General features: G+C 44.7%; 1 protein-coding gene across 1 annotated transcript in view; it reads left to right on the plus strand.

Moving 5' to 3' along the window:
* Window positions 1-17,601, plus strand: part of ipo11 (importin 11) — a 168,155-nt gene that overhangs the window by 103,438 nt on the left and 47,116 nt on the right. Inside the window, exons 23-26 of the mRNA XM_010892441.3 lie at window positions 4,835-4,995; window positions 12,564-12,659; window positions 13,367-13,480; window positions 15,355-15,476. Coding sequence (XP_010890743.1) covers window positions 4,835-4,995; window positions 12,564-12,659; window positions 13,367-13,480; window positions 15,355-15,476 — 493 coding nt within the window. The remainder of the gene's footprint in view (window positions 1-4,834; window positions 4,996-12,563; window positions 12,660-13,366; window positions 13,481-15,354; window positions 15,477-17,601) is intronic.

A 17,601-nucleotide genomic window follows, 5' to 3' on the forward strand; every position in this document is an offset into this window, starting at 1 on the left:
GCATGAACTCATCCCCCCTTCTTCATCCTCCACCTCTCCTCCTCCCTCTATCTTTATCTCCTTCTCCCTCATCCTCCTCTTCCCTCTATCTGTATCTCCCTCATCCTCCTCCCTCTTTCTGTATCTCCTTTTCCCTCATCCTCCATCTCTCCTTCTCCCTCCACCCCTCCACTCCTCCAACTGTCACGGTGATCCCCGGTTACCACCTACCTTTCTCTGTCAGTCTGTTTTCTCCACTCCTGCCTGCCTCACATCTCTCCCTCCCCCTCTCTCGCTCCTCCCCTCTCTTGCCCCCCCCCCCATCTCTCTCTTTCTCTGCTCCACCTTTCCTGTCTTTTCTCTTGTCCAACATGTTTTGTCCTTTTGTGAGCAGTCATCGTCTCAGCACATGCTCTGTCTTTCCCTTGTGTGTGCTTGCGCGCACACACACACACCAGTATGGCACTGGGACTGTGCCCAGTCCATTTATTGCACCTCAGTAGAATGAACCCCAGTGTTTTTTACACTGTGATAAACAACATGGTTACTGTTGCTAGGTCCCATAATGATTAGTAAAGGATCATCATTAATCCCTTTATCATTTGTTTCTCATTACCATAATAATGCTTTTGTTCCCTGGTAGATAGAATTGTATCATGGGGGGCAGGACAGAGAGTTCCTTTTCAATTTCAGTGATACTTTGATGCTATACAGCTTTCTACTTCGACATATCAATGTTCTGTCATTAGTTCCTCTTCCCTGCTGAGATGAGGATTCTCTTGGTAGACATTACACACCTACGGCCCATCCCAACAGACACCTTGCTATACCATTATCGCTCTGGGTGCACACTCTTTTATTTCCTAGAAATTGTAGACTTAATTGGATTGTTGCTGATTAGACAAGTTTTTTATGTAAGGGATGTGCACTAACATTCTGTACATTACCTTCAAATAATAGCACCATTTATACACTGACGCACACACACACTTTTAATTAGCTATCTTAATGGTTACACAACTTTATTGCCCTTCAACCAATTCTACTTTCACTAACCGTAACCTCAACCCTACCTTAAGCTCAGTAACTTAACATGTAAGCTTTAACTTAACCTCGCACTAATGCCTAACCCTAAATCTAACCGGTAATGCCGTACCCTAATTCTAACCATTTCTGCTTGTTTAATTTTTGCCCTAAATCTAAACCTAACCCCCTAATGCCTAACCATAATTCTAACCCATAACATAATTTTTAACCCAACCCCAAGACTAAATAAAGTTATGTATTCAGGATTTTTGGCATCTGGTTGTAAAATTGATGCTGTTGAGCCAAAAATGGTCCCCAAAACTGGTTTACTGTGCCATTTATGTGCCCCTTTTCATCAGAACCCGTCACTTTTAAATCTGAGATCTTTGGACCAACTGAGGTATGATACTTTAGATTATGCACATATAAACGGCATATTACACATCCAGCCCCCCCCCCCCCCATACTATTATAGTCCCAGACTGCATTTTTACGATAGACGTGTGTGTGTTTGTGTGTCACTTGAATGGCTAAGTGTGTGCACATTTTGAACAGCTACTGTATACACACACAAGTACAAACACAGCTGGAATCTGTACTGATTGTTGTGTTGCTTGCATCTGTAAAGGACAAAGGAATTGAATCCATCCCATTGCACTTGTCACCTCAGGGGATATGTCATTAGCAATCACTTCCCTGCAAAAATGCTTTACAACAATTCAGGAGTGATTGAATGCTAATAGAGAGAGATGTGGTTATGCTGCCAGGGTGAGGAGAGTGCATCTTTTAAATAATTTAGTCAGAGAAAATGATTTACTATCCTAGTATGTCAAAGCTTTAATATGCTAGTATTTCAAATCTTTGAGTCTAACCAGATCACTTGATTCATAGCAATGAATGAGAATCTGGAGATTGGCACTGAATGTTGATATCCTCTAGGCCTGCTCACTCATTCGACAGGGATGGAAGGAGTACTGTAACATTCTACTCAAGTAGAATAACCATTACTGCTTGAATTACAGTGGATATCAAATGTCTAGACATCTTAACTGAAAATGCAGCCTTTAATTCTTTGAAAGCTGAAGTCAAGACATTACATATTTTTTTCACCGCCAATAAGATTGTGTAACCAAAAATAAATTGAAAAATAAATGGATAATTTCTTACAACAAAAATGAAAAGACAAACTGCCTTGATTTGCTACCCAATTGAGTGGGATCCGAGGTCTGCAATATCCGCACCGAAAAATATGCCATAGAATGAGTGATAATCAGATATCAGTCAAAACTTTGAACACACCTACTTATTCAAGGATATTTCTTTATGTATTATTATTAGTAGCCTCCAACCTTGATTACTGCTTTGCACTCTCAACCAGATTCATGAGGTAGTTGTTTTAACTTGTCTGGCAATGAACTTTAACTTTTCACATTTTGCTTGACGTGGGTTATGTAATACAGTTTTGTTTATTCATATAGTTAACTCAAATTTAAAATGTTGGGGCCATATGTTCTGTGTTGTAAGAACGCAATACGTATCTCTCTCCAAAAGCATTTTTTTCTTTGGCTAATTTGCGCACTGTAATTTCTTTGTTAAATAGGCTATTGCTTTGTGATAGCTGGCCTGTGCTCAAACGTAGGTCAATAAAAGCACAGGTGGGATATATTATAGTTGGCTAGAATAAGTGCATGGACTGCCCTTTAGAACCTCTGAGCCTATTTTTTGTCACCTCATGTACAAAAAGTCTGCCGTGTTTGATATTGTTTATTGTAATTGTGAATAATATCTTTCCAATTCCTTTACAACTGTCCTAACCACCAAGTCTCATAACAGAAGTATCTGATCGGATATTTCCATTGAAATCGTTTTACAATTGGCTACTTCAGTTCTGTTGCTGCTCAAACCGACATTGTGGAGTAGAGATGAAAGCTCAGATTACCTGTCCCAAACCAACCGCAATGCATAGCAAATTTGTATTATCTGGTATTTGTTATTATTTCAGGATGTTTTCTTTTTATAATTTGGGCGTCAGTTGGTATTTCACGTATTACCGCTCTGATCCCCAATCGCTGGCCACAATGCCTGGTCTCTCTCGGGATCTGTCGGTCAATTACAAAATGCTGTATCCAACCTTGTCAGGTACTGGAGCAAATCGGATTTCGGATATATCCGTGAAAACGTCTAGTTTACACCCCACAAAAATACCCGGTTGAAGCTCCTTTTGCTTGGATTACACCACTTATTCTGTTTAGATGGATCTCTGTCAACCTAGCACGCCGGTATTTTTCTATTTTATCCAACTCCTTTTTTTTTCAGTCAAATTGACGTTCAGTCAAATTGACGTTCATCTTGACCAGAGCTCCTCTTTCGGGCTGAAGAGAAAGAGCCCCATAGCGTGGGGCTGTTATCATTCATGTAGTCTTTGTGCCAAACATGGATCTTTCAGAATTAAGGCCAAAAGTTCCTCTTTGGTCTCATCTGACCGTAACACATTTTCCCAGATGCTTTTCTTGAATCAATTGAATGTGTCTTTCTAAATTTATGCAGGCTGGAATTTTCTTTTCTCTTTTTTTGATGGCTTCCCTATTGCTAGGCTGTAGAAACTAACCAGTTTTCTACAGTTGGGAAAAAAAATATCTGTACAATGCTTATTCGTGCTCATTAATTACTCATGTTAAATTGTACCATTTTAATTGCTCCAGAGATTTTAGGGTCGTCTCCGATGAAAGGCAGTGGGAGTGGAGCTGCCAGAATGGATGGCGCCTGCTGTGTGAAGGCTGTGTACATATAGATCATTACAGAGTGCCGGCAATTACGATGGGAGCAGCAATTGAGAGCTGCAGTGTTACGACTAGAGCCTATAATCAAATTACCAGTTTTAGTTTTTTTGCGAGAACCCAGGTAATTATTTTGTCCACCTAACAGAAATATACATGCAACAAGCCATAGTCTAATAGTCTAATGATTCACATGCTGAGATATAAGAACCCAATTATAGGTTACACAAGTATTTCTCTCCGATGTTGTGCGCGACTTTGTTCCCGTGACCTGGCAATCGGTTTTGCCGATGTTGTGAAGGGCGCAGTGTGGTGGTGGTTGGTTATGGTACTGGGAGGCGTAAGCTGTGGTCAGCGGGCACCTTTGCGCATTTAAAATGCCACAGATAAAAATCAGAGACCCCGTGGTGAGACATGGAGGCTCCATTGTTGTGACATTCACCTGCAGCCGTCACCTCAAGTTTCAGCCCGATAATGCATGGCCTCATGGTCTGTTCTCAATGCCTGGAAGCTGAAAATGGCCAAGTTTTTCCATGGCCTCCATACTTATCAGACACGTCACCCATTGATAAGGTTTGGGATGTTCCCGCCAAGGTCTAGCGGCTACTCACACCTGTTGAAGTTGGGTGGGGCAAAATTCTACCAGCCATCATCAACAGCCTGATCCACTCTGTGCAAAGGAGGTGCTCTGTGTGTGGTAATTGGTAGTCAAACCAAAGACTGTTACTGACAGGTTTTTGGTTTCAAGAAATGCGCGACCAACAGAAGCACATTTGTATTCCCAGTCATGTGAAGTCCATGGATAAGGGCCTCATGAATTGGCCAATTTTCCTTATGCAAACAGTAACAGCTGAAATTGCTGCATGTGGCGTAAATTTTCCTGTTCCAGTTAAGGTGGTGTAAAAATGTTGTTGCAATTGAACATCTTCCTACCGCCTGCGCTCTCCCTCTTTCAGTCTTGCTGCCTGACTCTTCTCTGTTCTTTTCCTGTCTTTTGTCTGTCTCTGCCTGTCTCTCTCTTTCTAATGTGTATCTGATTTTCTCTCATTCAGAGCTGAGCTCAGAGAACCTGAGGACGTGTTTCCAGATTGTCAACGCCTACATCTACCTGTCCGCCTCTGACTTCCTGCAGAGCTACGCTGAAGGCCTGTGCAAATCCTTCTGTGATTTACTGAAAGATATCACCAACGAGGGACAGGTGCAAGTGTTAAAGGTAGTGTCTTTGTCTTAACAATACGTCTGGTGCTAAAACATTTCTAAACTGTAAAAAAAAAAAACTTATTGTCCCTCTTTTGAAAATGATTTTATTTTTTTGTTTTTTTGTTATTTGCATTAGATTTAGGGTATAGATTACAGATGGGGTTAGTATTACAATTGGGATTAGATTCAGGCATTACAATTAAGTTTAGGCATTATGGTTAGGTCGATTAGGAGACCTAACCATAATGCCATACTTTTTTGGCTCTCATCCCATGAAGGATAGAAACATTTGTGTGTGCTTGTTTTCAAAACCAGAATCCATCACAATGTACTGACATTACATTAAGAGATTAAACAGGTTGAATAATCTGGACTTTTCAAACTGTTTAATGGTTTTAGAGTTAACATTAGGTTTAGGCACAAAAGGTTCTGTTAGGGTCTCATTTTGGTTGAGCGCTTCGGGAAGAACTGATAAAGACGTGGTTCCGTTGTGTTCAAAGGTCTTCACTCTGTTTCACCGCCACCTTATCGATTCACAGGCATTATGGTTTGGTCCGAAAGCAGTCAGCTTTCGGAAATCAATCCCCCATCTTTCTGAGTAAAGTATTTATGGGAGAACACCACTTCCTAACACTGCTGTGCGGCTGCCTATCATGAGAGGGAGAGGATCTGGAGGCCAGGGGAGGAAGGAGAGCACTCTGGAGTGAGAAAGAGCTTTGTGGTTCTTGTCTCTGCCTTCCTCTCATCCCCACTATGGTGCTGATCCAATCAAAGAGAAGGGGGATGACACTGATGTGTGCTGTTTTAGTATTGCTTCACTCCGCCGGTTCACCATGACAGCTTACTCCCAAACATATCTCCCTTTTGCTCCCTTTCCTTTTTCCTTCTGCCTTCTCTGTGTTCTGCAGGTAAGGACATCATTTAGGCTCTGTACTAGAGCTGTTTGATGGTCAGTTTGTGATTGAATGATGTGCTTATTTGTCACATGAATGACTGCGGTCGCTGTAATAACTGTTGAACTTCAAACAATAACATAAAATAATTTGGGGGGTCAGATCCTAATCTCTCGTTGACTGCACATTTGTAATGGAGTGATATGCTCATTTGTCATCTGAATGACTGCGGTCGCTGTAATAACTGTTAAACAGCGAACACTATCTAAAAATCAATTGGGGGTCAGATCCTAATCTGTCGTGGAGTCAACAGATGTCCTGCTGTAGGTCTATTGTGATCGAACGATGAGAGATAATGAGGAGAATTTATTTTCGGTGTGCTGGGCGGCCCAGATTTTGCGAGTGTAAGCATTTATCGATTTTCTGATGTGGTATTACCCGTGAGTAACATTAAAAGAGGGAATAGTCTTGGTTTCTCCTTCCAAACTCTTAACTCATGGAAGCAGGACTCAAACAAGCATCCGACCCAGTATGCTCCATTTAAGTTCCAGGTCAAGCGGGATTACTTGGATCCTGATCCCGCCCCTCCCGAGTGAGGAATCGAATGAAAAGCCGATTTCTTTTTTGCTTGTTTTCCAAAACTTTGCGAGGTTGAGCGGCTGAGGTAGGGGCTGCAATGCCATGGGAGTGAGACTAAGAGATGCTGGGTGCAGCTGAGATCCAATCAGAAGGACAGAAAAAACAAAACAGTCTTGGGGTAGCTCCACTCCTAGCTTCCGTATGTTATTTCTATTCCCATCATGCTAGGCTAATTAAGTTGACATTTTCTCAACGTCCTTCTGCTTATAAGTAAAAACTATTCCCTTCGGGTAGCAAATTTTTCTTTTTAAAGGCAGCAGCATGTTGTTAACTTATCGTTGCTTCTTGTTTCACTTTCAACCTTGTCATATTATTGCCATCTTTCATTGATGAGATATCGCCTAACTTACTGTCATGAATCATGACAGTAGGGCCACTGTGAGGACCCGTGATTGGCCAATAACCACAAGGTGGAAATGTCTATTGTCTAAAAGCTATTGAACCAACTAAAATGAGAGAGAAATGATATTTTCAAGCCCTTTCTCTACCGCAAAACGGGTTTTGCTCTGCAAATTGTAGTTTTTTGAAAAATACCCTCCTAATTTCATAGCACTCTTGAACCGCACAGTTTGTGGTTATGGAGCTATTGTGCCCAGCTTATTCTGTAGCTGTTGTGCCAGGGTCACTCTGGAGATAAGGGGAGACTGATGAAAGGGAGGATGGTTGATGTTCATGTCTGCAATAGACTGTATGGAATGTAACCAAGTGTATGAAAAAGCAAGTAATACCCTTCCATTGATTTACGTTCGGCTCCAGCCTTTAGCACGATCCCATGTTCAGCCCCCCCCAACGTATAGTTGATGGGTTTCTGAAACATGACGGATGTGGTTTTCGGAGCTGCGGCGGCTGGTTCAAGGGGGTGGGGAGGGCTGGAAAGAGATGACAGGGGGAGCCGGTGGTTATCTCTGCCATTCCTGAGGGGACGCCCAGAGGAGAGACAGAGACAAGCAGGCGGAAGGAGGGAGGAGACTGATGGCATGTGGTGAGCCCTGATGAACGGATGTGTGTCCAGTGGGTTGCAACTGTGGCCTCGCAGGGCTTTGAGAACAAACAGACTGAGACTGAGGCAGCAATAGAACAAGAAACATACCAGGGCAGCAGAAGTGAAAGAGGCAAACAGAAGAATTAGAGTGAGAGGGGAAGGGAAATAAAGCCAGTGAGAAACAGAGGAAGATGGAGAGGTAGATCCAGAGAGGACTTATGTTCCTCAGTCTGGAAGTCAGATTACTACCACCTGTTTGAATCCACTGCCATCTTAGACCAGGAACTAGTCAGTGGCGCTGCAATTCACAATAATACTTTATCTGTTGCCTTAGTCACCGTTTGGCAATAGAAATTAGCACCTGTCCACTTCAATTTGATTGGTTTTACTGTCAGAACTGAAGCATGGGACTAGGCTGTGGAAATATTCCATCCCTCCCTCTTTTCTGCTTCTCATTTGCCCATGCATTCTCAATCTTCATCTCCGTCACTAAGCACTAACATTGCTTTCTATTAACCGTGCTGACCTGTGATGTGCCCTCATTTGGGTATCGGCCCTGTCTGCTCACTTGCCCAATTTCCCAGGAATGGGAGGATATGGTAGTAGCTACAGGAATCTTACTGAATAATTAACTTGATGCTCCTTTAGCTCGTTTGTTGACAGCAACAGAGCTAAGAGGTGGCGCCAATATGCTCATTGACGCAGAAATTAATTACCAGACACGTTGCTTCGTTTCCCTCCGCTAATGAGTGGAAAAAACAGAAGTTGAGGTCAAAATAATATATATATTTAGAAATGTGTCTAAATGCCTTGTTTGGCTTTGGTTTTATTGTCTGTGGTGTCCATAAATGTTTTATTCTCGAGTTGCATATTCAGTGATTTCTCTAGTTGTTCCTTCAGGTTGTTTAAACGATCGGTTTGTTTGCTCTATTCTACATAGAAGCTTTAATTGTAGATTGATAATAGTTTTTATACACCTGTTTTCTGGTTCAACTCCCATACTGTTTTCAAGTTGCTTTATTGCTTTATTACTCTTCATTAAAACACAGTAAAACGAATGTAATAAAGTCCAAGTGAATTCATTTTATAATTACAAAAGCACAAGTGAATTCATATAATCATTTCTCAATAATTGTTCAATAATACAGTCAAAAAGATGTACATTTTCTGATATTTGAAGATTACCTTTACCCAATACCTTTACCCAATGAAATCCAAAATCGTCATGAATAGAAATGAATCCACTAATTCCAATATAGTTCTGCGTGCAGTGACCCCGTTTTCATGAATTAGATTTTGTAAATCAGGGATATTTGAATCTGGACCTCGAGACAGTTCCACTCCATATTTTCATGTCAACCTTCTAATCAGGCACTTATTTAGACCTGGGACACAACTTTTCTTTATGTATATACAATGTTTCCCCAATCTATGTAATAGCTTTGAGTAATAGCTTTGACTGACTGTACCATTCCAACATACTGCAGACTGTAATTCCTCCAGAAGACTTGCTCTCCTGCCAGTGGGCCTACGTGCCTGTGTACGCAGTTAGTTTCCTTTTAAGTTCTTAGCCTGTTACCAAGACAACAACATTGTCATTCATTAACTACTTTAAAACGTGTTAGCTTGCTTCAAAGGCAAGGAGGTGACTTTAAAGACGGACGGAAGGATTGGATCATTAGATATTCCTCCCTTGGTCTTTCATCTTGCGTGGTTTTGTTCTGACAACATGACAAAACACTGTTGTTAAATCGTCCTGGAGATGGGATTGTGCAGCAGCTCACTGTTGGCTAGATCCGCTTCTTAAAACTTTTTGTTGTTGTGTGTTTGTATGTACAGAGAACATTTCCCAACATTTAGTGATCTGTGAACAATGCTAATAGTGCTTCATTGCCAAATGTTCAACCATTCACTGTTAATATTTAATCACTGATGTGTTGGTTTTGAATGAATACAGTCCCTACCAGATTCCACTGACAGGCAAGCCGATCTTGGTTTTAGTGCTACATTCATCCACCTTGGTTCCTCCTGCGCCTGTAGTGTTTCCTGTCTATAGACTCACACAAATGCCGTAGTTTTGCATAGCCTAATACCACTGTTTTTCCCATCATCTCAAAGCACATTTCCCTGTGTTGGCTGCTCTGAGTGTTTCACTTTTGGCTGTTACAAAAAGCTTGCCTGGTTAAAGCTGAGGCTTACAGCAGTGGCTGGGGAGGTCTAGGGAGGCTCTTTGATGTGTTTCTGTGTCTCCATCAAACACCCACGCACAGCAACGCAACGATCCCCGGTGGTGCTCTGTTTGGCGAACAACTTCTTTCTAATCCTAACAGTAAGAGGTGTCTTCCATTCGGTAGCTTTGGGTAACCAATCACGGTTATTGTATAATGCTCTGGCGTGTGCCGTGTTTCAGCCGGGGTGGCTGGAGGCCGGATCGCTGTCTGATTTTGAGTCGGGTTTGTGTTGCCAAATGTGGCCAGATTTAGTAGCCCGTGGCCTTCCGCCAGGCCAGACCATATGTTAAATGGCCAGATTGATGAGGACGCCGGGTTGGGGGGGAGGTCTGAAATTCAGTAGAGCTGCGGGGGAGTTAATCCAGAGACACTCGGAACCCGATGTCAGTTTGCCTCAGATCAACGCTTCGATCCGCTGCACTGAAGCAATCAGAACAATTTGTCTGAGCACACATACACAATTAAACCATGGAGAACACTTTATGCAAACATAGATGTTTCAATTGTGTTCTGCTTGGTGTTCGGATGAAAGCTCTAGTATGAATCTACCGGAAATACGTTATCAATATAAGAGTGTTGATTAGTTTGAAGTATGTGGCTGCTTTTTAATGACTTTAGCTAATAGAAGCAGGGAGGCTGTTTGAGAACCGCCAGGTAACAGCCCGGGAGGTTGGCTGTGTCTGAGGTACTATAACCGAAGTGCCACCCTGGAACTCCGTCATTTGGAGTAGCCATTCTAACACTCGAACAGTAACTGAACTCCTCGGTCAGTCCCTGTTGGTGTGCTTCAAACATCAAGCCGTGCGACTCAGAGCGATATGTTTCGCACACGACTGGTCAATCAACATGAGAGGTTTGATGATTGAGGTCATGCGGGTGCAATATTTTCCATTGTTCAGGGTTAACCTCTCGTTGGCTGACTGCTAACAGCGTGTGATGTGACAGTGATTAAGTGGCGTGAAGGAATACAGATGGAGCCGTTGTGTTGGTCCTCTGTGTTCTACCAAGGCTGTGGGTGTGGTGATAGATGCATGCGAGTCACACGAGCACGGATAAGCTGCTTCTCTGTCGACGCCTCTACCGGAGCTTTCTGTCAGTAGAACATTCACACTCCCTGGGGTCAACAGTCAGGGCCAAAAGGCAACCCTGTGTCCTTACACAACTCCTGGCACTTCTGTCCATATCTGAGGCCAGGTTACCCTTGCAAACAGCCAACATTTGGGCCCGTTGATGACTTATGCCTCTATATCCTCAACATGTGGTAAGACAGTGAGGACCTCGTGTGTGCAGATCGGTCATCTTAAGCCCTGGTGGAGCTAACCCTTTTTCTCCCCCCAGACTGGCTGCCGGACGGCGATAATACTGCCACCAGAGAGAGACTCCTGACTCCCCCCTGACGGGTTTAGTTACTGTGGAGCTACGTGAGGCGGCCTGTATAATTCCATTCCATGTACATGTTAAAACCACACTAGGCGTGCATGGCTCTGCGACTTGTCTTCATAATGTTTGTTCCCCGGTGGATTGTTTTAAGGAGCTGGGTCTCCTCGGGGCACTGCGCCAATGCAGACGAGGAGACGGTGGAGAGAGCGATTGCGTCTTTAAAGAGCTTAGCTTTAGTTTTGCTAGTCATTATTTGCACCCACTGGGTGCGCGTCTGTGCGCCCCTGCCGGCATTTTTCCGAGGTTTATTTATGCGTGGCGACAACCGGATCTCGGGGCTTTAGCGTCTTTAAGCTCGGTGGCGTTACTGCACATCTGGTTCCAGCTAATCTTTTGCTCCGAATGAGCAGAACGACAACCAAGAGAAGACAGCCCATACCTTCCAAGTCCCTAAAAGCCTGGGTTGTGTTCATTAGTGCGCACCGGAGCAATACATTTTCCAACGAACAAGGCCAAACAAGTTCTTATTGGACGAAACATCGGTTCTTATTGGACCAAATGCAGTCTTGCTCTGCCTCGTTTGCCCCGCCACCATCGCCCAGACGGCTTGAAAGTTCCCATTAGGTTTCACTTGAACAGAATCAGAACAGAAACAGGAGAGTGGCAATCAGGATGGTTTGTCCGCCACTCCACTTTGCTGATTGCATCACCAATCATCATAGCCAGTTATTTTTCATGGTCACACTATAGAGAGTCACTTACCGTCTGAGTGAGCTAATCTGTTCATGCATTACCAGACTGGCGCAAGTTATTTTTGCAGCTTCTTACTGAGATCACTGAGTCACTGGCTGTGTTGTGTCCAATGTCAAACGTTTTGAAGTTGAAAGCTAAAATGAGACCAAGTTAGCTTTTTTTTGAAGGTTTTTGCTAACTGTCCCGTCGAAACAGACGCGTCCTGTTACTGTCCCGTCGAAACAGACGCGTCCTGTTACTGTCCCGTCGAAACAGACGCGTCCTGTTACTGTCCCGTCGAAACAGACGCGTCCTGTTACTGTCCCGTCGAAACAGACGCGTCCTGTTACTGTCCCGTCGAAACAGACGCGTCCTGTTACTGTCCCGTCGAAACAGACGCGTCCTGTTACTGTCACCCACTGCTCCAGATGAGCACATTTGATGTGAATTGTTGTTGGCACCACTGTTGAGGGTTGACCTCTTCTGCAGGTCAGGAAGGCCTTTAACAGCAGCGACTGTTCTCTATCTGTGCTGTTTTTAGTCTCACACAAATCTCTTCCTCCCTTGTTCTCCCTCTCTTGCCTTATCTCTCATTCTTCCTCCCTCGCTCTTACTCTCCCTTTTTGTCTTCCTCTTTCTGTCTTCCTCCCTTACTATCCCCCCTCCCTGTTTCTTTCTCACCCTTTATCTCTTGTATCTCTGTCTTTGTCTCCTGTCTCTCTAGGTGGTGGAGATAGCTCTAAAGGTTAGCCCTGTGTTAGGAGCCCACATGTTCCAGCCCCTGCTGCCCTCTGTGTTCCGGGGGGTTGTGGATGGAGAGGTGAGTTACCTCTTAAGTCTTCCTCCTGTCTCCCTTTTCCCCTCATTTAACACCTCACCTGACTGACTGAACAACAGGCACGTCTCATTAGGTGTCCCTAGTGTGTCCCGACACAGCCCAGGTGTTTAGTTCTGTCACTTCTTTATTGTGCCTCAAGCGGAGCGATTGCTTCCAGTGCATTGGCAAGCCTATCCTGTAGGGCAGTCCGTCACTCTCCTTCTGTCTTGTGTGTGAGCTCTGTTTTGTACGACAGGTTGACTTGGCCTTTTGCTGTCTTCGTGGCGTGCTGCCAAGACTTTTCATAGGACCCTTCAAGTCTCTCTCTTTCTCACTCTACGCCCTTCCACTCCCCTTCCACTCCCCTTCCATTACCCTTCCATTACCCTTCCACTCCCCTTCCACTCCCCTTCCGTTCCCCTTCCACTCCCCTTCCACTCCCCTTCCACTCCCCTTCCTCCTTCTTCCCTTCCCTATCAAATACTGAAGCTCTTTCTGCATTGATTGACAGGATACCCCATTTAGCCTATAACTTAGGCCTATTTCATCGTTTTGCTCATCATTTAGCTCATTTAATCACACGCTACTGATCTGAAAGCTCTAAGTTCCATGCCTTTATGGCAGTTACCTTTGGCATGTGTAGCCATGAGCTGAATACTCACTGTTAAAGAAAATACAAATTGCAGTGTACCTTTTTTCTCCATGTTCAGAGGTACCCGGTGGTGATGTCCACCTACCTGGGAATTATGGGAAGAGTCCTGCTGCAGAACGCTAGTTTCTTCTCTGTCCTCCTGACGCAGATGGCCGGCGAGTACAACCAGGAGGTGAGGCTACATGCTGTTAGAACTGATAGTAGCAGTAACGGGGTGAAATGGCGGCCATTTTGGACGTACAGTGTCTTAACCTTATATGCCATTGCAAGGTGGTTGCAGCATTTATCTGCAGTCGTTCACCTTGCTTTTCACAGTCACAGTATTACCCTATGCAAAGCGCATGTTTACCACATGTACTGTTAAAACTTAATATACAGCCACCAGTGTATCTACAGCTTTCTCTAGCCACAGAGAGTTAGTGACAATAGAATTCTCCCTCTTCAACCGCTGCTTAAATTGTTTAATCACATCCAGTCCACATTCATCTATACTAAGATATCTGTTGTGCCGACTTGGCTCTGAGCACGTCTCTAATTTGGTCCCTTGTGGATCACGACGCTGTCTGGTTGAACTCCATCTCTTCATCTGAGACAGAAACATCTCCACAGCTTTCCCCACAGGAGAAAGACAAAGCCAACCGACTGCACAGTCTGTTTTCGGATGTTACTAAACTCTGTTTGGCTACGCGGGCCCAGTGAGACCTCACTGTGTATTCACCCTCATGTCAGGATTTAACAACCTAAACCTGTGCTGCTCATAGATCCCCGGCAAGTTTGGTACTAATGACGACTAAAAAAACCTCCACCCATGTCTATGAATCAAGTTAGAAGTTACAAAACATCCCGTGTGGACATGTGCTCTCGGAAAACCTAGACAAGGGGATTGCGTGGAGAACTTTAATAGTTTGACGTTTCAACTGCGAGGCATTTTTAACTTGTGGAAATGACTCAGTGTCATCATGAAAAGGTTCCCTTCAATCCCCCCGCCTTCGTTTTTCAGAAAAAGTCGACGGATCTGAGGGTAGAAGCAACACATGAAAAGACCGCCTGACCCAGTTTCCACCCTAATCAGATCCCTTCTCCGAGTGCCTCCCAGGACTGTCTGGCTTCGGGCAATAGTAGCAGGCTTTGGATAACTGATCCCCTGATCAGAGTAGGCCAACTGGTCGTAAGTGCCAACTCGCCTGGGCATTTAAACAGGCCGCCTGACTGTTTCTGCCCCAGCGAGCTTTTCCGACTTCCCTGTCATACAAAAGGCTAAAACAGACAGAGTTGTCTCAAGTTAACAGACTGGTTCCTTGGACAAATCTATTGCCGCCTGGGTCCCAACTGAATGGCCCCAATGTACCTTCTCGAATCCATATTTGCGATTCTGTGGTCTTATCAGGGACTCTTTTCAGTCCCCGGAGCGACTGGCATCAACACTTAATCTCTGAGCTCTTAGCATAGCCCGCAGACAGTCAGCAAGGCTTGTCCCCATGTCTCCTCGCTCCATCAGTCGTGATGTGACGGGACAGATAAGGGCAGAGTCGTGGAGGCCCAACAGCTGTTTTTCTTTTACCTGTCCACATCCTGCCTGTGATGCTGAAGGACAGGGGGAGGCCAGAAGACTGATAAGCCGTAACCTTGTCCGTTTTTCCACGGCTTTCTCTCCGCAGATGTCATCTACATCTGTCTGCTCATCTGTCCGGCTACGTCCGCCTGTCTGGCGTCATCCGTCTACATCCGCCTGTCTGTCTACGTCCGCCTGTCCGGCATCATCCATCTATGTCCGTCTACATCCGCCTGTCCGTCTGTCCGTCTACGTCCGTCTGTCCGTCTACGTCCGTCTGTCCGTCTACGTCCGTCTGTCCGTCTACGTCCGTCTGTCCGTCTACGTCCGTCTGTCCGGCTTTGTCTGTCTGCATTTGTCTGTCCGTCTACATCTCTCCCTTTATCTCTGTACCCCTCGTCTCTCCCTTGGTCTCTTTCTGCAACTCAATCTTAATCTCTCTTCTCTCTCTCCATCTGTGCACCCCCCAAACCCCACCCCACCCCTGCCCTCAGGTGGGCCAGTTGTTGGGTGTTGTCATAGAGATGTGGGTGGACCGCATGGACAACATCACCCAGCCGGAGAGGAGGAAGCTGTCATCCCTGGCCCTGCTGTCCCTCCTGCCCTCTGATAACAGGTGACCAAGAAACACACACACACACAGAACCCCACGTAGACTGGCGGTGGTCATGTTCCGGTCCAGTACCGTTGGCTGTTGCTTATGATGCAACAGAACGACCACTGATTGGCCTCATAGCTGACTCTCTCACACACACACACACACACACAGAGAGAGATGTTCTGGCAGTAATTGCATCATTTGACATGCGTGAACACACTGTTGCCTCTCACATTCAAACAGTCTGCACTAAAACACACACACACACACACACACAGGCTCCCGCCTGGTGCTGTGACGGTCCGTTGGCCCTGAGAACTGTCAATCACTCTTTACTCTGAAGCTGGCCTGGCCTGGTCTGCTTTTATCTCTGTGTTCTATCCTGTGTCAGTGGACCCGTATGTAAGTATAAAGCCTGGACGTAGGAGGCCAGGTCGATGGGATGAATGCAGAGCTGTCTGGGTTGGATCTATGGATCAATAATGATATCCTTTTGGGCTCACCCGAGGCGTTCCCTCGAGGGCCTCTCCGACAATGCGCTGGGTGAACATGGTCATGGTCAATTCAGGACAGTCGTCCTCCTGAAATCAAAGCCTGTTTCTGCTTCAACCAGATATTGATCAACCGGACCCCCGAGGTGGACTAGGGATGTCAAGGTACTGAAGATGGGTGGTGTCATAGGATACTGCCCCACATCCTTTCCCCGAGACGACGGCACGGCAAAAGTCAAGCTCTGTCTATAGGTGCCCCATGGGGACAAAAAACCTAGTGTCGGACCCAACAGCTGGAGCTGAAGTCTTGCGGACTAGTTTTAACTTTTTCTCTGAAGGAGCCCGACAGATTGAGCTGAATTGCTGGCACCTGTCTGAATTTGTTACACGTGACTGAATTGGTAAGAGCTGGCCCACTTTTGGGTGGGGGGTTGTGTTGTAGGTACATCCTTTGTCACCAAAGTCGGCATGGTAACAATTAATACATTCTTTATATAGTCAGGTCCACAGTGGATGAGCAGATAAAATAGTGCCTTCGTTCAGTCACTTAGCAGAACCTCTTATCCAGAGTCAGTGCACTCTGTGGAGAGAAAAAAAAGAAACAGGAGATTAGAAATAATTTCACCTTGTGTAAATTGACTGTTGTGTGTGTCAGATGGGGACCGCAGCTTCTGCTCAGGCTGTAATTTAATGTAAATATCTGATAGCACAGGAGCTTCTGATAACAGCTCCCTCTCTCTTAATATGCAATTATTCCACTCTTACTAACACTTCTCTGCCACTCACTTTCTATGGTTTGTCATTTTATGGCCTCCTTATGTCCTATCTTTGGATAATGATGTGTTGGATGACTGGTTTATTTTCTGTCACTGCCAAATTGTGAAATCTGTGTTCAGCTTTGAAGAGGGATCAGGCAGGTATTATCTAAGGGGGTAGCACTTCAATCCCCTTTTGTTTTCTTTGAAAGGTGAGCATTTAGCTCTCTATAAGCCCATCAGTCCATCACTAAAACAAGCAACCCATTTATGTAATTAACATTATATTGTGTTTTGGGGGCGGGGTATACATTTCATCTCCTACCAGTTTTTGTTTGAAAGGTCTTTTGCAAGTTGTCACGTAAGTATAGCTTGACTTTTAAAAACATACCCCTCGTAGGCTTTTGTGTCCTTTGCCCAGCTTGCATTGACAAACGTCAGTGTCATTGAAGAGTACCATGGTCAGCACATGCTCATCTTGATTTATGAAATATTTTTTCTCTCTTTCTGTTCTCTCTCTCAGTCCCTGGCCGTTTGTAAATTGGCATGCTAGTCTTACTGACATGCGTTGTGTTGTGCTACCACGATCATACAGTGATTGAATAACAGCACCGCAGTGAAAACCTTGACTCTTTAGTGCACAGATCAGTTAAGACCTCTAATAGACAGAATCAGACGTTTTCCACTTCACCGTGGAAGTTCTGCTGCTGCTTTTATTTCAAATATATCTCAAATTGGAGATCAAAGCTGTGAGAGCGTGTAATTGTTTGGGCGAAAAGCAACATGCTTTGACTTTCCTCGCACCGCAGGGTAATCTTCCCATACATGTTTATCTGGAGTTGAGGTGAAGGTCCTGTTGACACCTGTTGGAAAATAATCACAGACGAGATGTTGAGC

The sequence above is a fragment of the Esox lucius genome, chromosome 13 (genome assembly GCF_011004845.1).
Source record: "Esox lucius isolate fEsoLuc1 chromosome 13, fEsoLuc1.pri, whole genome shotgun sequence".
NCBI lineage: Eukaryota > Metazoa > Chordata > Actinopteri > Esociformes > Esocidae > Esox > Esox lucius.